At 44.8% G+C, this 25,045-nt stretch overlaps 1 protein-coding gene and 1 non-coding gene across 2 annotated transcripts in view; both read right to left on the bottom strand.

The window, feature by feature from the left end:
• Positions 1 to 913: 913 nt before the first annotated feature.
• The window catches only part of LOC140559774 (sphingosine kinase 1-like), a 27,483-nt gene continuing 3,351 nt past the window's right edge, over positions 914 to 25,045 (bottom strand). Inside the window, exons 2-5 of the mRNA XM_072683391.1 lie at positions 8,749 to 8,898; positions 3,527 to 3,621; positions 2,989 to 3,104; positions 914 to 1,766 (exon numbers count right to left, since the gene is read on the bottom strand). Coding sequence (XP_072539492.1) covers positions 914 to 1,766; positions 2,989 to 3,104; positions 3,527 to 3,621; positions 8,749 to 8,898 — 1,214 coding nt within the window. The remainder of the gene's footprint in view (positions 1,767 to 2,988; positions 3,105 to 3,526; positions 3,622 to 8,748; positions 8,899 to 25,045) is intronic.
• LOC140560457 (U1 spliceosomal RNA) lies at positions 18,211 to 18,376 on the bottom strand. Its single transcript, XR_011979962.1, has one exon. It is a non-coding gene; the product is annotated as a U1 spliceosomal RNA (small nuclear RNA).

Below are 25,045 nucleotides of genomic sequence, written 5' to 3'. Positions count from 1 at the left end.
AAAAAATAATAAATCACACGGTGATAGATCTCGGGATGGACACCCTTGCTGTAGCTTGTCCACACGAGCGAAAGAGCAAGTAAGCGGAGATGCCGTTAGTATGCAGCTTTGTGTAAATCAGCAGTGTAAGAACTGTAAGTAGAAAAATACACTTCTCTACAATCTGTAAAAGACGTCCAGAAGTGCCCTAAACTGTGCCCTATTCACTACATAGTGCACTACTCAGGGATTCTGCCATTTTGTAGTGGTGTTGAAAAAAATAGTGCAGCATTTTCAGTGCAATGTAACAATCCCACAATGCACCGCAATAAGTAGCGTACAATCGATGTACCCAAGTGGACATTTTTTATTGAAATATATAAAATATAAATATGGAAATTGTGTTTACAAGCTGTCGCACGGCAACAAGCAGGTGCCCGGAAACGCTCACTACTTGTGAAATTCTGCTCCCTATAATAGTGCACTACTTAGTGATCTTGATTTTTACATGTAAGGAATAGTGAACAGGGCACAGTTTCAGGAACAGCTACAGAACCCACTTTCAGTACCGTTCACCAATCTAGGACCAGCCTGCAAATTGCCTTGAAAACGTTCGTCACCCACATGAAAAGCTTGAGCCGTCCAGCTATCAAAATGGGAAGGGCCTGACACGGACATGCTAGCTTTTTGTTGTTAGCAGTATTAGCAAAATCTGTGGGTTTCACCAAAATGATCTCCTCACATCAGCTTCTGCCAAGAACCTGTTGATACCTTCACAGTAAGGCATCAAGGTTCGAGGGCTCAAGTACCTTTAATGAACAACAAGAAACCAAAGCTAGCAAAGCATGAGATCCAGCAGCTAGCATCATGCTAACTGACCCTGCTAGCTCTCGTTTGCTGTTATTGGTTGCCGCACTTTTGGTTATGTGCAGTCCTACCCAGCTATGAGTCTAGCCAGGCTTCGGTGTATTTGCGCTTGCACTGGGCCGTACTCCACCAGCTCCCCATCCACGGTGATGGTTCCTTTGGGCGAATAGGGTTCTAGCCGTAGCGCCCGTGCTTTGACGTACACCACGTGAGGGCAGTTTGTGCTCAGGTGGGTGCCCTTCTCCATAGCCAGGAAGAGTCGCAAGAGAGCCGCCCGTGAGATGCCTGCGGTAACGTAGATCAGGTGTATGACACCGTCCTCCAGCCTGGACGCCGGGGCAGCTATCAAGTCTTCCGCGAGGTGGGACTGGTACACGGCTAGCACCAGCACGAAGTCTTCGTTCTTGACCACCGTCCAGTGTGCTGGCACCGGCTGGTCGAGGGGCATGAGGAGCGAGTCTGGAGGGCCCAACACGGAAGGGTTAGTCCGCTTGGGTTTGAGAGCATTGTTGGAGTTGCAGGAGTTGTGGAGCGGGTGGTTCTGACACGGCGAGTCGTCGGAGTAGTCCGAGGATGAGCTAATCGGCTGGGAAACATCGGTCAGGGAGTCTGTGGAGTATTCTGGGCTCGGAGGTGACCCAGACTCCTCGGCTGGCAGGTAAGACAGCTTTCCCTGGTAGACCCTCAGAGATGCAAGGCGAACGAGCGTACCCAGGGTGAACCTGGCCGCCCCGACGTGCCGATACTTCTCACTTTCGATGTCCACATCAGCCACGAAGCCCCAGGCGAGGGATAGGAAGGAGAAGAGGCGCTGACTGGACGCCATGCAGACGGAGGTCAGGTCCAGGCGCGACACCAGGCCTTTACACAGCATGAAGCCGCAGCTCACCAGCAGCTCCTCGCCGGACACCGGCTGCAAGCTGAGAAAGGCAAAGACCCTTAAATTAAACCTCAAATGCAATGACAGCAATCCCACTAAATGGACAAAAGTATTGGGACGCATCTCTTAATCATTTAATTTAGGTGTTTGATTCACTCTCATTGTCACAGGTGTATAAAATCAAGCCCTTAGCCATGCAGTCTGCCTTTCTTACACACCTTAATGAAAGAACGGGAGGTTCTAAAGAGCTCACTGAACTCCAGCGTGGTTCTGTATGTAATAGGAGACACCGCTGCACCAACAACTACAAGAAGTCAGCTGGTGAAATTTTCCTAGATCCTTTCCTTCCTCCATCAGCTCCATCAGTACTATATTCTTTAACCCATTTTAAAACAAGCCTAGTCCCATCTGCAACACAAGGCCAACCCAAAGCCAGCTGAACAAAGAGACTCCGTACAGAGGAGGCGGGGAACCGACCCCCTTCCCCCTGATGTCGATCAAGCCAACAATCTGCTGCAGGAACAATTAGACGGGTCTCTGCGGGGTTCCACTCAAACTGTCATCACAATATTATCAACTGATTCCTGATCTGGCTTAGCAAGCTGTGGCAGTTCTATTATTTAATGTTCGGGTCCTTGTATAATTAATAATTAATATAACACACGATTTACTACAGCAGCACCAGCAAGGACCTGAGCTGATCAATGGAGTCCAGGGTGCTACCCATTAGCTTAACTAGTAATAAAACGCTCGCTCGATTTTTCATATAGAGGACGTTCCCCCCGTTTGCTGGCGGGTAACAGAGCGTAGGGATGAATAAGAGGCGTCTTGAAGGGCGATAGGAGCATGAATGTGGAGTAAGCCTGCATTATTAATAGCAGACTGTGTATTAACGTCCCTGAAAGCCTTAAATGTGTTTGGGCTGAGAAGCAGCATCAGACTGACTGAGCTTTTGGCTCTGGCCAGACTGTCTGTAGTAGTAGCTAGCTAGTAGCTAGAGTCCTATCATAGGTCCTGGGGGGATAGGGGTCGTGCTTTCTCCTCTGGGCCTTTCGACTTCCAGGAATTACAAACCGGGCAGCTTGTAAAACTGACCAGTCCGATCAAACTAATAGCGAGTGATACTGACAGACTGGGAGCATCTGCTTTGCTCACATGTCTTTAGATTGGATGGATCTTATTGATCTTAGGGTCCCGAATGCATAATATCCCCCCATAATTCCACTGTCTGCAGGCACCCCGTGACGAAGCATGAGCCTTACCCGCAGTAGTGGTGTATGGAGGCAGCTACCGCGTTCCCTGAACCCCCAGGCAGCACTCCCAGTGGAGTCTTAATGGCCTCCTCCCAGTCATCTCTTTCCATGAGGCCATTCACCACCTGAGGACGAGCAGAGGTCACATTATAGGCTAGCAAACAGTCACCTGATTTTACTTGTGGTGTAAAAGTGAAGGCTAGGTTGGTCGACCCGTCAAACAGTCTAGCCATTGGAACGTGCATCTGTAGATCTTTTCTGATGGGTTTTGTGTGGCCAGCTTAGACTGGCGCTGGTGCTGTTGCACGGCCACTTTCTTGTTTTCGACTCTGACAGCAGCTCTGAAACCTCCGCTCATGCTGGACCCGAAGTTCAGCTTGACCTGTCAGTTTCTGGACATTCCAGTGTCGACTGCCAACTGAGGAATGCTGCTGTTTGTCGAGGTTTTACTCGACAGGGTGTGTGTGTGTGTGTGTGTGTAGCCTCCGTCAGCTGAGGAATGAGCTAAGCTACAGTCTGCTAGCTGCCAGAGTGACACCCAGCTGACCTCAAATAGCAGCCCGTCTCCGGACATGATGGCCAGGGCGTCCCACTGCGACAGGTCCGCTTCTCGCACCAGCTCCCGGGCGTGGTTTTGTCGCTCTGAAAAGACAGAGAGGGATTGTTGTTAGTTAAGGTAGAATCCAGGACTGAGAGCTTGATTTGGGGAGGGGATTTGAGCCCCACTTATTTAAAGGCTGGACTGGATTGAACCGTTGTATTGGAGCTTATTGTACAGTGCAGGGGTACTACAGGCCTGGGAGGCGAAACTAGATTCCCAGCAGGGGGAGCTGTCTGATGTCTGATGTCTGCCAGAGCACCATGTAGAGTTTTCCTGTTGTAGAGTGATGAAATCCTACACCAGTGCCGAAGCCCCCTAGTGTCTGTTATTACCTGTGGGAATCTACAGTGCACTACAGAAGGGTTAGATGGAGATTAGGGTAAACAACACTGGATTATCCCTTTAGAAGTTCCTTTGAAGAGTGACGACACCCCACTATATGGACAAAAGTATTGGGACGCCTGCTCATTCTGCTTTTGTTGGCGTAACTTAACTGTCTTCACTGTCCAGGGAAGGAGGCTTTCTACTATATTTGGGAGGAGCATGGCTGTGAGGACTTGATTGATTGCCTTCAGCAACAAGAGCAGTGTTAGTGAGGTCATGATGTGGAATGATGATGATCACCACCCCACCTCACTTCATCCCTGACTCCCCAACACATCCCAAAAGTACTAGATGGAGCTCCACCACCATCATTCCAGAAAACACAGTTCCTCTACTGCTCCACATCTCCTCAATGCTGGGGGGTTTTATACCCCTCCTCTAGCCCACGCCTGGCATTAGGCAGCATGGTGCCGATAGGTTTGTGCTGATCTGCTCTAGAGAGTCCTATTCCATCCCAAAAGTACTGGATGGAGCTCCACCACCATCATACCAGCTCAATGCTGGGGGGCTTTATACCCCTCTACTAGCCCACGCCTAAGCAATACGTCTTTTAGTTAGAAAAGGCTTTGTGCCAAGCCAGAACACACACACACACACACACCTACCTCAGCTCATTAAATACTGAAGGGCCTCTCAATACCTGAACATATATAGGGTTACAGCCAGACCTGGCAGCACCGCCGAAATCCAGGAGGAGAACAATATACCCCTGTTCTAGGCTCTAAGAAACTTGGGTGTCTGTAAACGACACCGTTAAATCAGCAGCTTTCCACCATAATTCCTCTATGTAGCTTAAAGGAATGCTTCTCAACACTGGGCCTGGACCCCACCAGTCCCTCAGCTGGTGGGTTTTGACGAGGGATGGATACAGTCTGGAGGTCTAGAACTACACAGTGCTCCTATAATGGGTGGAGGTGGTGTTAATGTTATGGCTGACCGGTGTAAATGAATACGTGTATGTCAGTAGTGTAAGCTAAGCTGTATCTCTTGTCTCACAAACGCTCCTGGTTTGTCCGCTGTATAGAAACATCTCTCCCGAAGCATCATGTGTCCAGCCTTGATCTATTTCGGTTCGTCACGTCCGAGAGAATACGGTTCGCCGGCAAGATCGACCGTGTTTTCCTCCGCCAGCTCCACACAGCCAGTCCCTCAGGGGAGGCATCAGATTCCCCAGCATTTCCTTAGCCTCGACTGTGTGAAGGCAGGCAGGGAATCGATACAGGCTTTATCAGTCCAGTCACATCACATTTCCTTATGCAGAGAGCTGGAGGAAGAGAATCCCTGGCTGGGGTTAAAGGAGAAGGAAGAGAGAAGAGCCCTGGCCACTGAGAAACAGGGCCTACTGTAAGGAAAGCTACCCATCTGCCTGCACACGGTCATCAAGTTCACCGTAGTATCGGTTTCTAGCCGATACCATCACCTGGACCCGCCTGTGAGCACCAGAACTCTGCATTCGGACCTGGAGGATCGTTCAAGTCCACCTGATTTCATTAGCCTCTCAGATGCATGAATGCGTATGCTAAACAGCACAAAGCTAAATACTGGATTGTGCTTAAGCTCAGCCTCACTCAAAGTACAATAAATGGCCAAATGTTTGTGGACACCCCTTCAAATGAATGCATTCAGCTGCTTTAAGAGAAGTACTGCCAATAGAATAGGACTCTCTGGAGCAGATAAACATCATGAGCCTATTGGCACCATGTTGCCTAATAATGCCAGGCGTGGGCTAGAGGAGGGGTATAAAGCCCCCCAGCATTGAGGAGCTGTGGAGCAGTGGAGGAACTGTGTTCTCTGGAATGATGGATGGTGGTGGAGCTCCATCCAGTACTTTTGGGATGAGTTGGGGATGATGAGGTGGGGTGGTGATCATCATCATCCCACATCCTGACCTCACTAATGCTCTTGTGGCTGAATGTAATCAAATCCCCACAGCAATGCTCCTCCAAAGTCTAATAGAAAGCCTTCTTGCCTGGACAGTGGAGACAGTCACTCCAACAAAAGCAGAATCAGCTCTTTTTTAGAGAGAATGATCAAGCAGGTGTCCCAATACTTTTGTCCATATAGGGTGTAAAACTTTCTGTCATAGTTTTACCATCGTATCGAGAGCTGATCCAATGAAAAACTTGGTTAGTGTTAAAGTGTATCTGTGCTGTCGTGCTGCGCTCTGTAGCGGGATTTCTCTGAACCTGTTAGACGGAGTGTTTCCCAGCAGGAGAGGTGAGGAGTACAGGGCACGGCACAGGTCAGTACACTTCAGATGAAGCAGAACAGTTTTCTCAAGCAAAGTTCTGCTTTACTCTTTTTTAATGTGCCTTTTTTATCCCATAGGAATGCATTGACCTCTGTCCATAAACTTTTGACCACACATTCTAACTTCTCTACTGGTCAAATTGTTCAAGCTACAAACACCAAATATGGCAAAATCATAGGATTGATATGGTACACACCTGTACCATGGCAACACCTTAGCAACCACTTAGCAATGACTTAGCAACCAACAGCAAAGCATCCTGAAAGGCCTCGTATTGGCATATTACACCAATATATTCACTGAAAAGTGCTTGGACCCCAAAGATTGCCGCATACTGCTATATACAGTATATGCTGTATGAATTCCTTATTCTTTTTCATTATTATTATTATGATTATTATTATTATTATAATTCAGGGTGGCAAACAGAAGTGGTCTGAACGCAGATTTTCTCTGGAGTCTGGAGAGTGTTCGAGTTCAGAGTGCGGTTTCAGACAGAAGCTGTCTGCAGTCAGGTGAGAAACACACCTTCACTGAACAAAAATGTCACAGTGTTGCATCAGAGTTTGTGTTGGCTGAGAGAGGAGTGACCCGTCCTGCAGTGAACCGAGAGTTTCTGAGCTAAAAATCCAATAAGGCTGCTATGGCTGACCTTCTGCCGCATGGTTTAACAAAGCTGTACTGGGGAGTCCTGGAGAGCGGGGCTGGGCTGTCGAGGCCAATCACAGGAGCAGTCAGGTGATCCATCAGTAATTTTGAACAATAACAAAGAGCAATAATAATAATAATAATAATAATAATAATAATAAAAAAGAAGAGGAAGTTGAAGAACTAGCAAAAATGAATACAGCAATAAGCGGCAATCTTCGGGGTCCGAACACTTTCCAGCACAATGAGGCATAATGCACTATTTAAAAAGAAAACATACCAAAAAACAGTGTACCAAAACTAAGTGTACAAATTAATAATTATAGGAATATTCTGTTATTGTAAAAAATAAAATAAAATAAATAAAGACAGAACTTAAAGAAAAAAAGAAAAAAGACAAACAACAAAGGAAAGAAAGGAAAACATGAAAGAAAGCAAGACAGCAAAAATGAAACAATAAAAGAAAGAAGAAGAAAAAAAATGAAAGAAACAAACAAACAAAAAAGAAAGTAAAAGACGGAGAGAGTAAGGCAAGAGGAATCCGGTCCGGGTCGGTGTTGGCTGTGCTATCAGTAAAAGCTCTGAGGCAGAACAACTGACCCTAAATGTCTCTGGCGGGAAGCCAGAGATGAACTTATTTACCTGCCCAGAGTCTCAGAATGGAGATTAATGGAGCAGATCACGAACCCCCCCCCATCTCTCTGTCTCTTTTACTCTTCCGCTGCCAGTTGCTACTGTACGTCAGCCAGAACCAGAACCTCCAACAGAACTCTACTGCACTGATTCCTGCTGTAATTCGTGGCTCATTGAAATAAGAGACATTCGTGTTTGTGTGATAGGCAATTATTGAACTACGTTTTACTAATCAGGGTTAATTAATGTACAGTACGGCAAAATTCGACACCTCTATTAGTTATCACTTTAAGCCTAAACCTTAAGACCTAAGCCTTTAAGACTGTATGAAGGACTGTTCTTCACAAGTGAAGAGCCCCACGGTTCTGCTGTGGCTTAAAGGAACAGTTCGGCTCAAAATCATATGAGCACTGAACCCAACTGAACCCTGACCCAACATGCAGCTTGAAAGGGGAGATGCTAGGCTAACACGGCTAACAAACACTGGACTTAGACCATCACCATCTCATCTCCCTGTAACACCACCCCCCCCCACCCCTCAAAGCGTTTGTCTCTGAACCCGTCTCTCAAAACACTTCCAGATCCTCCAGATCCTCCAGATCTTCATTAGTTCCCCTTGTGCCACCACAACAACTCTGACCCTTTAAGGCATGTACTCCACGAGACTTCTGAAGGTGTCCTGTGGTCTCTGAGCCCAAGATGTGAGCAGCAGATTCTTTAAGTCCTGTAAGTTGTGAGGTGGGACCTCCATGGATCTCATCCATTGATGGCCTTAGGTGCCCATGACCCTGTTGCCGGTTCACTGAAGGTACGGCACTTTCAGTAGGTACTGCCCACGGGATACCAGCAACACCCCACAAGACCTGCCTGATGTTTTGGAGATGTTCCGACCCGGACGTGTGACGTGAAAACGTTTCTCCATATTTGCCGCTTTTCTCTTTTTGACATAATGAATCTATTAATAACTGGCAGTTGTTTTTAATATTGTGTCAGAATGTGATGTTGAATGGACCAATAGAAATATATATATATTGACTTTCATAAAAAGTTAAAATTTTTCCCCTCTCCTGTAAAGTTGGCATTTTGGAGATACAAGTTTTTGGGTTTTTTTGCATGACTGTGGCAATATGCAAAAAGCAGTGGACTGCAGTTCCCAGAATTCCCTATAAAAGCTAGTACGAGTAATATCTATGATCTAGACCTAAAAAATATGTGTGTGTGTGTGTGTGTGTGTATGTGTGTGTATTCTGACCTGTAATGGTAAGTGTGTATGGTATGCTGGCCTCCTGCAGCATGCGCTCGATATGGCTGGCGAAGAGTGTGCGAGCCTGGCCTCTCCCACTTTGAGGATTTAACAGAAGCAGAACTCTACACGGGCGCTGCACCTCTGCACACACAGCACCTGAGAGAGAGAGAGAGAGAGAGAGAGAGAGAGGTTTATATAAACAGGCTGGACTATGTAAACTGTCAGAGGAGCGTTTCTACGTTTATCAGATGAAAGCGTGCTGATATGATCTCAACTATCTTCTGAAGCTCGCTCTGGCGGTCTGTCAGGTGACCGATGATTGGTTGACTGACGGACTCTAGAACACTTTAGCTTCCCTGGATGGGAATGGCCCTTTGGATGGCCTTGCTTACTGGCCTTGACGTGTGTCAAAGCTACATAACAACTGGACCCTGAACACAGAAGCTGTCATACGAGTATCCAGCCAATGCAGGCCTACACTTAGTTTGGACAAAAGTATTGGGACACCTGCTTGTTCACTCTATCTTCTGAAATCAAGAGTATTTAAAAAAGTAAGTCCAGGGAAGACGGCTTTCCACTAGATTTTGGAGGATGGAGCATTGCTGTGAGGATTTGATTGTATTTAGCGACAAGAGCGTTAGTGAGGTCAGGATGTTGGATGATGATCACCACCCACCTCCTCATCCCCAACTTCCAAATCATCCCAAAAGTATTGTATGGAGCACCACCATCCATCATTCTAGAGAGCACAGTTCTTCCACTGCTCCTCAATGCTGGGGGGCTTTATACCCCTCTATAGCCCACGCCTGGCATTAGGCAGCATGGTGCCCATAGGTTCCTGCTGATCTGCTCTAGAGAGAGTCCTATTCTATTGTCAGTACTTCTCCACAGTGACTAGACAAGCTGTGCATGCATGTGTGTGTGTGTGTGTGTGCATTTGCACATCTGTGTCAGCAGTGGGTGCACCCTAAACTAGCTGAATATGCATTCATTAAAAGAGGTGTCCACAAACATTTGGACATACAGTGTATCCTGGTGCTGTATCAGACCCTGGCGTGAGAAAAACCAGAGAACCAGCTCCACCAGTCCATCCACAACAAACACTCTTGCCGGATGGAGTGGGCGGAGCCGAAGAGCTGCACACTCTCAGGACGTGTTAATTCTCACCCATTAAACGTTAATTGGCAGGTTCGGTTGCCCATAGCGACGGCAAGTCCTTTGAAACTATGCGGGGAACACTCCGAGGCCGAAGAATGGCAACCCGTTAACACCAAGCTAATGGGATGTGTGATCTTCAGGAGAAGACTGAGGGCCCGGAGGTTTGACGCCCCCCTACGGAAGTCATTAAACGATGTGTTCATTTCCAAGGGTCAGCAGCAGGGGTCCATCCTATCCTACAGCAGAATCAGCCTCTGCCTCGGCCTTGTGCTCTGGGTCAAATTACTGGGTGGAGCCAAACTCGCAAAGCCAGGAAACATCCAGGCGAATGGTGGCTGCTGCCCTTTAGGAGAACGTCATCTGTTTGGAACCACACCTTTCTGAGGAATCCCATTTTTGGAAAATCAGTGAGCTTGTCTGTACGTGTTTCACGACTCAGAATGAGCCATAACATTAAAACCACAGACAGCTGAACTAAATCACCTTGGTGATCTGGTTCCAATGGGGTCAGGTCAAAAGAGCTCCAAGGAAGAATCATAAGGGGCCCCCAGGGGCTCACTGAAGCTCATGGGAGCCCAGCATCATAACTCCATAACTCACAGGACTGCTGCTAATGCCTTGGTGTTCCAGATACCACAGGACACTTTCTGAGGTCTTGTGGAGTTCTTGCCTTAATGGATGGAGCATTGCTGTGAGAATTTGATTGTATTCAGCGACAAGAGCGTTAGTGAGGTCAGGATGTTGGATAATGATCACCACCCCACCTCCTCATCCCCAACTTGCCAACTCATCCCAAAAGTACTGGATGGAGCTCCACCATCCATCATTCCAGAGAACACAGTTCTTCCACTGCTCCTCAGCTCCTCAATGCTGGGGGGCTTTATACCCCTTCTCTAGCCCACTCCTGGCATTAGACAGCATGGTGACAATAGAGTCATGATGTAGATCTGCTCCAGAGAGTCCTATTCTATTGGCAGTACTTCATCATACAGGGACTAGACAAGCTGTGTATGCATGTGTGTGTGCATTTGCACTTCTGTGCAACTAGCTGAATATGCATTTATTAGAAGGGGTGTCCACAAACATTTGGACATCCATGTTTTCTACTCGGGTGTGTGATTTATCCTTTCGTGTTTAGTCAGAGAGTTATTTCATTCGGCTTCACAGAATCCTGAATTACAGGTTCTGCATCAGTGTGTTTCAGTGAACAGCAGGAATTTTCTGACGAGCTTCTCAGGAGCTCACACACAGCCCGCACAACTCTGGAATTTCTGCAGAGTGCAAAAAAGTGAGGCGTGGGCCGGGCATCAAAATTCAATACCTTTATGCTCTGGACTGAATTACATCAATACTATCAAAATCTGATACTGGCAGAATCTGATTCCGTATCTGTTCAGTGCTCCAAGTATCTGTATTCAGATTCGAACTGGAAGTGGGCATGGCCTAAAGATGAAGTTTAGTCTTCATGTCTAACGATTTTATTTTACACTATTTTTATATATAACTTATTATTTTGTTCCATTCACTGGCTGGTTGATTGAAGCCCCCAGCAGAGATCTGCTGTCCTGAGGTCGGCAGGTGATCTGCATGGGATACATGTAGCGGAGGGCTCTGCTGGGAAATGATGGGGGAGGTTTTTAATGTTGTCTCGGTCAGTAAATATGTGAATAAAGGCAGGTGTGTGTGAACTCTTGTGTGTATTTGTAAATAATAATAAATTTACAAATACAAATGTATTTACAAATAAATTGTATTTGTAAATACACACTTCCCGTACCTCACACTCATTTCTGGGTTAAGCCACGGCCACTTTTGTTTCTAATTGAAAGAAAATATTGATAAAGGCATTGATACTGATAACTGTATTGAATGATACTCAGTCATAGTGCCGATGTACTATTAAACAGTTAAATACACACACACACACACACACACACACACACCTGTCAGTAAGTGTCAATAAGCAAACACACAAATACACATGCATAAACACTCAATACTGAACTGAGGTAGCGTTAACATGATTCATATCTGCCCCTCAACACACACACACACACACACACACACACACACACACACACACACTCAATTAAAGTAATAGTCAGTGTTTTTTTCGTGCCTCATCATCAGCAAAACTCTTTCAGCTCCTCAAATCCAGCGGACAAATAAAGCGACACCAGAAACCTATCAGGTTCTCTAGAACGACGTTCCGTCCACATCCATCATTGTTCTCACGCACCCACAATGCCCTCTTTTGTGCGGCCTCGGGTGAAGAGCTGTGGATGCTGTTCTAGAAAGCTGGTAGTGGAGAAGATACACACATGCCGCTGTTCCACAAACAACACTGCAGCTCCACAATCGGCTCTGAGCATGCTCAGTAGAGCTGAATGAAAACACTGGCATGACCATATTAGGTAACAGGTCATAGTTGTTGTTGTTGTTTTTTTTCACTAGTTCCTGTGGTTTCAACAGCAGGGTTACAGGAAGGCATCTGCATCTAAATGTGATCTATAACCACAATACATAACTATATCACATTAGAATAAACCTAAATAATAATAAAGTCTGAGGTAGTAAAGTTTGCACTGATAACTTTACTACCTCACTGGACTCTATTTATCGCACATTGCACAACTTGCACACTACAGTCATTATTTATTATCCTCTGTCTGTACTGTGTTGTCTGTCCGCACTTGTTTGTTTGTGTTGCACTTGTGTCTTGTATGCACTGTCTATGTTGCACCATGGTCCGGGAGGAACGTTGTTTCGTTTCACTGTGTACTCTGTATGTAGTTGAAATGACAATAAACCCACTTGACTTGACTTGACTTGACTTGAAGTCAGTGGTCAGTGAGAGTGTCTAACAGGAATTAACTCTATATAACATTCAAATAAACCCTAATAAACATAAAGTGGTCAGTGAGAGTGTCTACCTGTAATTAACTCTATAAAACATTGGAATAAACCCAAATAAACATAAAGTCAGTGGTTAGTGAGAGTGTCTACCTGTAATTAACTCTATATAACATTAGAATAAACCTAAATAAACATAAAGTCAGTGGTTAGTGAGAGTGTATACCTGTAATTAACTCTATAAAACATTAGAATAAACCCAAATAAACAGAAAGTCAGTGGTTAGTGAGAGTGTCTACCTGTAATTAACTCTATATAACATTAGAATAAACCCAAATAAACATAAAGTCAGTGGTTAGTGAGAGTGTCTACCTGTAATTAACTCTATATAACATTAGAATAAACCTAAATAAACATAAAGTCAGTGGTTAGTGAGAGTGTATACCTGTAATTAACTCTATAAAACATTAGAATAAACCCAAATAAACAGAAAGTCAGTGGTTAGTGAGAGTGTCTACCTGTAATTAACTCTATATAACATTAGAATAAACCCAAATAAACATAAAGTCAGTGGTTAGTGAGAGTGTCTACCTGTAATTAACTCTATATAACATTAGAATAAACCTAAATAAACATAAAGTCAGTGGTTAGTGAGAGTGTATACCTGTAATTAACTCTATAAAACATTAGAATAAACCCAAATAAACAGAAAGTCAGTGGTTAGTGAGAGTGTCTACCTGTAATTAACTCTATATAACATTAGAATAAACCCAAATAAACATAAAGTCAGTGGTCAGTGAGAGTGTCTACCTGTAAAACTCTATACAAGTCAACACAATCGTCCCCTGTTGTTGTTTAGCTTAGACATGTTTGGTGTATGAAGCTACTATGAGGCTAATTCTTATTTATATTGTGTTTATAGTGTAAATTATTTATCTACATTTTGTGTCTTACTATCCCTTTCTGCTGTGACACTGAGAATTTCCCCACTGCGGGACTAATAAAGGATTATCTTATCTAATCTTATCTTAATGTGGCTAATAAGTACTGAATGCGTATTACTCTCAAATTAGCATGGTGCTAACCACATGCCTAAAACATCACATACTCTAACCTTAAATTAGACACTGGAGTTATGAGGCTAGTGTAGCTAACAAATACTGGACACCAAAACCATCAAACACTCCCCTCAAACCCTGAGAAGGTGTTGGGTAATCTCTAATTGACTCGTTTATGTTGTTTGAAGTAGCTAAAAACATTAGCAGCTGCCTTCTGTCCATTTATTAAGGCAAATTTGTGGTGATGTAGTTGCTAATGATGCTAATTGGGGTTTCATTAGCTTTGTAGCTCCAGAGCAAAAAGATATAGAAACTAAAGATATAGAAAGTTTAAGTTATCCAACATTTTAGACGAACCTTGACGAAACACCTAATTTTAGTTTGGTACAGTGACCTCTACCGTGGCCAGGTGGTAGCAACATGTGGCTTAGGATAAAGGGCCGGGTACAGCTGTCACTGTATTCATTTTAACACATATTTTTCCAGTTGAGGTTATTATTTATAGCATGACCCTTTATACAGTTTGAACAGTTGCTGTTATCATCTCCAGACTAGCAATAAACTCCTGTTAGTTGTCTGGTCTGCCTGCAGAGTTACGTCATACTGCTGGTCACCTAGAAACCTAGAGATACAGTTCAGAGTACAGCTGTGGAAACTCATGTTGTGCTTACTCAGCGCATCAACATTTTATGGACGGTCATCTAAGCATCCATAAACGTCAATCAGACACAGTAGCGTCCTCCATTAGCAGCTAAGCGGAATCAATAGGAGGGCAGATCCTTGCTTGGCCAGATTTTCTGAGCGTCATTCTCCAGCTCAGCGACGCCTCGTTACACATACGTAAGTCAAGCGACAGTTTGGCATGAACCTCGATACTCCACCTGGGTGTGTTAACAGGACATTCCACAGATTTGTTAGATTTCTGCATAATTAAACAGGTAAAAGAGTTGTTAGGTGTGAAATGCCTCATTTTGAGGAAATAGCTCTAAAAGCTCCCCCACAGCCTTACCCAAAACCTAACCCTAATCCTGGTCCTAATCCGAACCTTAACCTCAACTCAAAACCTAATCTTAAACCTCATCCTGGTCCTAATCCTAACCTCAACCTTAACAATAATCCAAAATCTAATCCTAACCCTAATCCTGGTCCAAATCCTAAACTCAACCTTAACATTAATCCAAAATCTAATCCTATCCCTAATCCTGGTCCAAATCCTAAACTCAACCTTAACAATATTTCAAAATCTAATCCTAACCCTAATCCTGGTCCAAATCCTAAACTCAACCTTAACAATAATCCAAAATCTAATCCTAACCCTAATCCTGGTCCAAATCCTAAACTCAACCTTTACATTCATCTAAAACCTAATCCTGAACCGCATCCTGCTCCTAATACTAACCTCAACTCAAAACCTACTTCTAAACCTCATCCTGGCCCAAATCCTAACCTTAACCTCATCCCAAAAGCTAATCCTAAACCTCATCCTGGCCCTAATCCTAACCTCAACCCAAAACCTACTTCTAAACCTCATCCTGGCCCAAATCCTAACCTTAACCTGATCCCAAAAGCTAATCCTAAACCTCATCCTGGCCCTAATACTAACCTCAACCTTAACACTAATACAAAACCTAATCCTGAACCTCATCCTGGCCTTAATACTAACCTTAACCTCAATCTAAAATCTAATCCTAACCCTCATCCTGGCCCTAATCCTAACCCTAACCTCCCACCAAAAGCCTAAGCCTTATGGTGGCCTCTTAATCTCAGTCTCCAGTTCCAGACGACAGCCGGCCACACCACACGACAGCCGGCATGTAATGACACGGTGAGGACCCAGCTTCAAACACACACTCGGAGGACTTTCCTACCACACACTGTTCCCTACACTCAACTGAGGGAAGAAAGCTCAGCTGAGCAAGAATAAATATAAATAAACAAACAATAAACAGGCCTATACGGACAAAAGTATTGGGACGCCTGCACATTCATAGTTTTCTTCTAAAATCAAGGGTATTAAGAAGAGCGCTGATCCTGCTTTTGTTGGAGTAACTGTCTCTACTGTCCAGGGAAGAAGACTTTCTACTAGATTTTGGAGGATGGAGCATTGCTGTGAGGATTTGATTGAGTGCATTCAGCAACAAGAGCATTAATAAGGTCAGGAGGTCAACCCCAGCTCCCCAACCCATCCCAAAAGTGCTGGATGGAGCACCCACCATCATTCCAGAGAACACAGCTCTTCCACTGCTCCACAGCTCCTCAATGCTGGGGGGCTTTATACCCCTCTAGCCCACAGCTGGGCTGCTCCAGAGAGTCCTATTCTACTGGTAGTCTGGACTCATTGCATCTGTTTCATTAAAAGGGGTGTCCACAAACTTTTGTATATGCTAGTGCAGTCAGATATTGTGTCAATATAAATAATAGGTGATGAAATGAATAATAAAAAAAAAAAAACAGTGAACAGAATGACTGTGGCTTCCAGTAAACCATACTGATTTTAGCACCATCAGTGTCATCAGTGATCTGCATTGAGGTTTTCCAACTGACAACAGTCTGAAGTGTCATTTCCTCATAACGGGCCCACCCACACACACACCAGGCCCTGGTGTGACTCAAACTAGGCCCCACGAGAGCGGAAGTGTAGTAAAGTCACACATTTTAATGAACTGATCTGGGTCTAGCGCACTGACGCTGAACCAGAACAGCATTGGGAAACAATGGAAAACTGGGGCCGTTACTCAGCCTTCATGACGTGGGCTTCACAGGGCTCGTGGAGTCCATGCTTCAAAGGGTCAGAGCTGTTTTTGCAGCACAATGGGGACCTACACAATATTAGTAAGGTGGTTTTAATGTTACGGCTGATGTCTCACCTCCAGTGCAAAAGTATTGTAGTAGGTACTAAGTGAAGCCTCGAGCTTCAGCTCAGGACAAACTGAGGACAGGAACAGTTAGGACAGATAGGAAGTTTCATGTAACTATTGGTACACAGCCAAGAACAGGCAGTATCGCCACCTCAATCAGGAGGATAATCTACACGAGGGCCTTCACACTCAGATCACATCTCCATTTACTCAGGCTGAGCTGCTGTTGGAGATCTTATCTATGTGCCATTTGCTAAAACGTTCTAGTTGCAAATTGGAACACAGCCGATCCGTCCTCTTGGATGTCGGCATGCCGGTTCCAGAGACAGCAGTGAATGGTAGCGTGAGGTCATGAATGCACTTGTTGTGTGAAGGCCTTAAAATGTTGTACTCAACTTAACACATACCCTAACCAGCCATAACATTAAAACCACTGACTGCAGGATCTGCAGCTAACATCTGAAGGAGTCCAGATTCCACAGGCCAGCTTCAGAGGTCTTGTGGAGTCTATGCTGTGACAGGCGAGAAGGGTGACCTACACCATATCAGGCAGGTGGTTTTAATGTTATGGCTGATTAGATACAGTGTATAGAACATGAGGAGATGCTGACAGGCAAACAGTGGAGTGTATTAGGGTGTGTTTTAGAAGGAGTGTGTTTTGTGCTGAAAGGTTTCCGACAGTCTGTCAAGATCTGTCTGTGAGAACAGCAGCTGATGGCCCTGAGGAACACACACACACACACACACACACACACACACACACACACACACACACACACACACACTCTCAGACTGACTCAGTGGTGAGTTCCATGCCTCAAGGGGACAGAGCTGTTTTGGTGGCATGAGGAGGGCCTACTCAATACTAGGCAAGTGGTTTTAATGTTAAGGCTGATCTGTGTAGACGGAATACCACACACACCTACATGGCTACACCTACATGGCTGACTTGTGGGTTTCCGGTTCTCCTTGTCTGCATTTGCACCAAGAAAGAAGAACCGCAGCTCTTGCATCTGCGTCTGCAGGAAATCGCCCCATTTGGTTTTTACCTCAAATGGCTATTTTTAGTATCAAGGGGCTCTAAAACCTAAAACCTGCCTCTGATACCAACTAAACTCACACACTCAAATAAATGCCTCCATTTATTCAGAATGTATCCAGTGGAGACTGAAGAGAGGACGTCAGTATGAGCACAGACTCACGCTCCACACTGTTTGGCATACACGCTAACAGCAGCAGCAGCATTAAGCTGGCTCACATTACCACAAAACAAGACAGGCGACCATATTCAGCATTAATGTTGGCTTCCACCTTTATCCCATCCGGGATGTGAACACACACACACACACACCAGTGAAACACACACACAGTGACTGTGAGAACACGTGCCCGGAGCGTTGGGCAGCCATTGCTGCAGTGCCCGGTGGAGCACAGAGGGCCCAACAGTGGCAGCTTGTCGAGCCAGGGTATTGAACCCACAACCCTGTCATCAGTTAGCCCAGAGCTCTAACTGCTGAGCCACCACTGCCCCTTAAACAAATCAGGGCAGAGCGCGAATGCAGTCCCGCACTAGCAGAAAATATGCAGTCGAGATTCCCACATTTGGGGAATTCGCAGGGGTCAGCACAGCCGGGGTGCGATGGCTGAGCACCACCCTGGGTGAACCACCTTCTTGATCATGGTATCTCCTCTGCCACACCTTAGAAAATAAGAAATTTTACGAGGTTATAATTCTAAAACAATAGCAACGGACACCCAGACTGAAGTAGAGTCAAAAGAGTTGTCCACACGGTTTAGCATACATGCTAACAACAGCCGTCCCAAATGTCGGCCACTTCCGTGCATTGTAGAGGCATTTAAATTTTATTCTTACAAACAAAAATCACATAGTAAAACAATATTAAACATCGCTAACAACGCTTTAATCTTGTAAAGCATTTAGCGGAAATGCGCACAACGTGGAAACGGCTGTTGTTGGGGGACTATTAGCGTAAAAGAGTCAGAAGAGGGTCATTAGAGCACAAGAGCACAATCCACACGGTTTAGCATACATGCTAACAACAGCCGTCCCAAATGTCGGCCACTTCCGCTCATTGTGAATTGAATTGCATTTAAACTTTATTCTTACAAATAAATCACATCTAAAACAATATTAAACATCGCTAACAACGCTGTAATCTTGTGCGCATCTAGAGCAGAAGTGGCCGATATTGGGGACAGACGTTGTTGAGGCCTAACTTTTACCCCAACTTTTAAAAACGAACTTTTATAAGTTATAATTCTAAAACAACAGCAATGCACCCCGGGAATACACTCCGACTAGCGTAAAAGAGTCAGAAGAGGGTCATTAGAGCACAAAGACATGCTAACACATGCTAACAATGGCCGCCCCAAATGTCGTCCACTTCCGCACAGTACGAATTTCCACTCTCTTTCTTTGCCAATTGCTTGAAATACTTAAAATATCTTTCAGGTTTAGGCTTTAGAGAGGCATTTAAACTTTATTCTTACAAATAAATCACATCTAAAACAATATTAAACATCGCTAACAAAGCTGTAATCTTGTGCACATCTGGAGCAGAAGTGGCCGATATTGGGGACAGACGTTGTTGAGGCCTAACTTTTACCCCAACTTTTTAAAAACGAACTTTTATAAGTTATAATTCTAAAACAACAGCAATGCACGCCGGGAATACACTCCGACTAGCGTAAAAGAGTCAGAAGAGGGTCATTAGAGCACAAGAGCTCAGTCCACACGGTTTAGCATGCTAGCAACAGCAGCAGTACTGAGCCGGATCAGGCTGTCTGGACAAAATATCTGGGGCAGCTGACGGCCAGCGCTCAATGCTAACTGAGTAGCAATTCACTGATTGGCTTTAGATGCAACGGACTGATTGCTTTGATTGATTTGCTCTTCAACTCTTCATCTAGGAAGTCGGTCAGTATGTCAATACTCTGCAATACTGTAGTGACCTGAGATGCGTCCATGCAAACGTGAAGGAGTGTGTGTGTTTGTGCGTACACACACTGGGTGTGTCGGCAGTGCTAATGCTCGCTGATTTTGGTCTGTCAGTCATTGTGTATGCTTGTGTATGGATGTATCTATATGTGTGTGTGTGTGTGTGTGTGTGTGTGTGTAAAAGCAATGTATTATTAATAACTCTGCTGTTTCTAGGTAAAGGTGTCCACAGAGACACAGCATCACACTAGCCACACTGCTCAATTTAGCAAATGCAATTGTGGTTTAACCCATTGCTGACACCAATGTGCAAATGCACAGAGACACAGCTTGTCTTGGCCCTGTAGAGAAGAAGTACTGCCAATAGAATAGGACTCTCCAGAGAAGATCATGAACATCATGAACCTATTGGCACCATGCTGCCTAATGCCAGGCGTGGGCTATAGAGGGGTATAAAGCCCACCAAGCTGTGGAGCAGTGGAAGAACTGCTCCACAGCTCAACATCCTGACATCACTAATGCTCATTTGGCTGAATACAATCAGCCAAATCAAATGCAATCTTCACAGTAATGCTCCAAATTCCCTGGAAATTACAAAACATGCTGTGTTCATAACTTAATTTCCAGGTATGGACTGTATGGGCTTTGGAGTGAAAGGAATGTTTGGGAACTTGCATCCTATGTATATTATAAAATATGGTATTATGTTATACGGGCTATTTAGTAACTTAGCAACATATAGTATTTGTATATATATTGTTTGTGACACAAACTATAACATATGTATGGAAATATACTTATTATACTATACCTACTATACTATAAACTATATGTAGTAGCCCAATAATAAGCCTTTTAATAATAAGCTATTTCCATAGCAATGTGAATTAGGCTCATAAACTACTGCAGCGCATCCAACAATAAAGGTAGCACAGAACTGCTTTTCTGCAGTGACAGAAACATGGCAGCTCACAGAAAGCTCCAATTCCACATGCTGATCCATTGGGGGTGAGTAAACACACTGAATATACTGGGGGTGTTTACTAAGACAGGGTGAAAAGGTCCACGATTGCCCAGACCTGACCACATCAGCTCCAGTAAAAGCAGCTCTCCATGAACAGGGACTTTGTTGTAGGCAAAAAGGACAGGAATCCAAAGTCAAGCATACCACAGAGCTCATACCGCCAACACTGGAACGAGCTGAGCGCTCTTATCTGCTGGTTCACTTTCATGAATGAAAGACTACAGCGCTGCGGCGGATAAAAATATCACGCCATTTCTGCGAGGATGAAAATATCATGTTTATGTCCGTCTCCCATGGCGGCGGCTTTTTTTCCAGGCCCAAAACGAGTACTGCAGACTCACGCTTTCATCCCCTTTATAGCACATCCATAAACGTACAGCAAACCCCAAAAACATACACTACACTCTTCAAAATAAAGGTGCTACAAAGGGTTCTTTGAGCGATACCACAGAGGAACCACATTTGGCTCCATAAAGAATCTCAGGCCTCATTTACCAATTTCTTAAATGTGTTCTTGAGAAAAATCCTACCAGCAGAATTGTCAACAGCTCTGGTCTTACAGTGATGGATCCCATGCGCCTTGTTGGAGAACAAGCCTAGATAGTAGATCTTCAGACCTTTTTAAAGGTTCTTCACGCTCATCTCACATCACACCTCTATTACGATCATGTTTTTTATGAATCCAAACGTGGTTCTTCTATTACATCACTCAAGGAACCACTTGTAGCACCTTTAAGAGTGTACCATCGCATTACAACCAATGTACTGCATGAGGAACCAACCTCAAACTTCTCTTGAGTTGGAATTCCACAGATTTTTCAACATTTCTGCATATCTGAACGGTAAAGATGTGAGCAAGTCAATCAGAGATCTGATGCTATGCCGCCTTTGTTAATTGATCACAACAGTAGCCAAACCTGCTGCTGCCAGAGCTCTACCTGCCCTGCCACATTACCCGTCACCCTTAATCCTCCACAGCTGATCCCGCTAATCGAGCTCTTCCAGAGCTTAAGAGTATGTAGTCATGTTCAGGCTGGAAGTGAGCTCAGCAGGTCAGTAGGTCTCCTGGTTATTAAATCATTATGTCATTACCCTTAAGAAACCTTCATCAGAACCTTGTAATTGTTTTTTTAACTAGTTAAAGATTTCCCTGATAGACGGATATACAGATATACTGCTTCTGACGCATTTGAAGGATTTGCGTCTGTTTTTTCTGGTGGAGAACCACAAACAGTGGTCTGTTGTCTGCCAACAAGACAATGCAGGATCCCCACAACACTAGGCGGCTGAAGAGTGAGGAAGTTCAGATGATGTCTTGGTAACAATTAGCAAACTTAAAAGCGCCTGAGAACTTCAGAAGGTCTAGAATAATTTTATGTCTAGACATTTTTGAAAGTCTATAGGAACTTTGGGCAGTCTATGGGAACTTTGGATGGGGATGTCTATGGAAACTTTAGACGGGGAGGTCTATGGGAACTTTGGGCAGGGGGGTCTATAGGAACTGGGTGATCTAGAGGAACTTTGGGAGTTCTACAGAAACTTTGGGCAGTCTAGAGGAACTTTGGATGGGGAGGTCTATAGAAACTTTGGGCAGTCTAGAGGAACTTTGGGTGGGGAGGTCTATGGAAACCTTGGGCAGTCTAGAGGAACTTTGGGTGGGGAGGTCTATGGAAACCTTGGGCAGTCTAGAGGAACTTTGGATGGGGAGGTCTATAGAAACTTTGGGCAGTCTAGAGGAACTTTGGGAGGTCTACGGGAACTTTGGGGTTACACTGAGCACCAAAAAGCCCTTTTTCTGTACTGTACAGAACCATACAGACGAGTATCTGGTCCAACTGAGACTCGTTTATTCCTCTGAAGGCCTGTTTGAAGATACAATCTCAGACATTTCACTTTTTTAGGTTTACACTTTTACCGTTGCCTCCTATTTACTGTAGCTGCATCATTTGGAAAGGGACCAGGAAGGCCCAATCTGGTGCCTTAAGATCAACAACAATCACGAAACACCAAGAGATCACTTGATCAATCTTGAAGAATTTGTGTTTCTAATCTCAAGACAAGCAATGAGAAGAGATCTCACTCCCGTGAAGAGATCTCACTCCTGTGGCTGACAGATCTGACTGTAGTTTTGCAGATCTGCTGTAAGGGAGGCTTGGCTTTGGCGAAAAGATACTGACCACAAATCAGCTCCTTACGCTGATTACATGCAAGACAACTACAGCTTCCTTTGGTTTCTTGTCTTGTTGAGGGTTAAAAACTCATGAGAAGGTCTACATAGCTGAAGAACATCTGTTTGTTTTGGATGTACTAGGACCATGGCCATTAATTCTTAGCTAATTTTCTATTAATTGTGATCTACCTTGACATTCCAGTGCAAACCTCAAGCACCAATGTAGTGTTCAGTTCTATGAGCCTCCGGTACTGACAGCTCTGACCAGAAGCTGGTTTTAGGGCGTCTACAGTCGAAGTAGACGACAGCTGAGGCATGCTGACCATCCGACAGCAGCAAAGCCACAAGGCCTCACAGCAACCACATCGCGATGACTTCAGCACTAAACACACTGAAATTCAGCAACAGCCTGGCACTTCGGAAGACTGTCCTGCTGCATGCTGCCATTTGTGAGCAAATGGCAGGCAGAAGAACCTCTCTCTGGTGCAGATCTGGTACATCATGAACCTAACCATGCCTAATGCCAGGCGTGGGCTAGAGGTGGGGTATGAAGCCCCCCAGCACTGAGCTGTGGAGCAGTAGAGGAACTGTGTTCACTGGAATAATGGATGGGTGCTCCATCCAATACTTTTGGGTTTTGGAGTTGAGGAGATGGTAATGGGGTGGGACAGTACTGGACAGTAGAGACAAGATTTACTCCACCAAAAGCAGGATTTTATTTATTTATCATAAAAACAATGAATGAGCAGGTGTCCAAACACTTTTGTCCATATTGTGTATTATAGTGCACGCAGAATCAACGCTGAATAATGGTATGGAAAAAATTCTGGTGTCAAAATTCAGCTGTTCCAGGCCTAGAGATGTTTTGGTGGCACCACGAGGAGGACCTACACAATATTGTTGGCAGGTGGCAGGTGGCAAGCTAGGTGGCAGGTTGTTGATTATCTTTTTTTTGGACAGTGATGAAATATGGACTGTATGGACCTGGTTCTGGGCGGTGTACTGGACTGAATCACTCCCTAAAGAATCGCATTGAAATTGAATCATTTACACCCCTAATGAATCAATTCTGGACCATCCTCTAAGAAGAACCTTAGACACTTTGGCGACTGGATGGTCAGAACATCTCCAAAACATGAGGCAGGTCATGTGCAGTGTTTTTGGTATGGAGTGGTCAGTACCTACCAGAAGCGTTGCAAGGAAGGACAATCAAGAATCTTGGGCGCCCAAGGCTTACTGATGCTCATGAAGGACTTATGTAAAGGATCTGCTGCTAACGTCTATAGGTGTCCACATACCACAGGACACCTATAGACTTCAGAGGTCTTCAGAGGCTTCACAATGAGGAGGCCCTAAACAATATCAGGTGGGAGGTGGTTTTAATGTTATGGCTGATTGGTGGGTCGATTCTGCTTGGGCCAGTACACAATTCAACAGCCTCTGTATCAGAGAATCTTCAGATTATTGCTGACGTGTAAGTGAGAGGCAGATAAAGAGCAGGAGCTGACCTTGTCCTCCCGTGACCCCTCCGAAGACTGATTAGACTCCAGCCGTCCAGAACGAACGAACAGGGGTTCTTAATCACAGTACAGTGGTTTAGGGATTACAGATGGGACGGTCTATTATTTCTCAGCAGATCTGTTTACATGGCTCCACCTGAAGCTCTAGACAAGAGGATATTGCGCAGTTCCAAGATGATGGAATTCTCTACTAAAGACGTGTAAAGGAAATTGCTTTTAAATGCTTGGTTTAGGAGATGTTCCCAAAAACGCTCGGCCGGCACGGATTACAGCGGGCTCGCCCAATTCCAGTTTCCTGTTTTATCTACTCCAGCGCAGGTGGAGTTCCATCGCAGGGAGAACCTGGTTCTTACAGCGCCCAAATGACACAATACCTGTCCAAATGTTTGTGGACACCCCTTCTAAAAAATACATTCAGTTGTTTTAGGTTGCACCCATTGCTGATACATTGTCTAGTCCCTGTAGAAAAGTACTGCCAAAAAAATAAGACTCTCTGGAGCAGATAAACATCATGACTCTGTTGGCACATTGCTGCCTAATGCCAGGCATGGGCTAGAGAAGGGGTATGAAGCCCCCCAGCATTGAGGAGCTGTAGAGCAGTGGAGGAACGGTGTTCTCTGGAATGATGGATGGGTGCTCCATCCAATACGGTTGGGTTTTGGAGTTGGGGAGCTGGTAATGAGGTGGGGTGGACTGTTTGCTG

This window comes from Salminus brasiliensis, chromosome 7 (assembly GCF_030463535.1).
Source record: "Salminus brasiliensis chromosome 7, fSalBra1.hap2, whole genome shotgun sequence".
In the NCBI taxonomy this organism is placed as follows: domain Eukaryota; kingdom Metazoa; phylum Chordata; class Actinopteri; order Characiformes; family Bryconidae; genus Salminus; species Salminus brasiliensis.
Note: the sequence above shows the minus strand (reverse complement) of the source record. Positions and strands in the feature narration are given on the sequence as shown.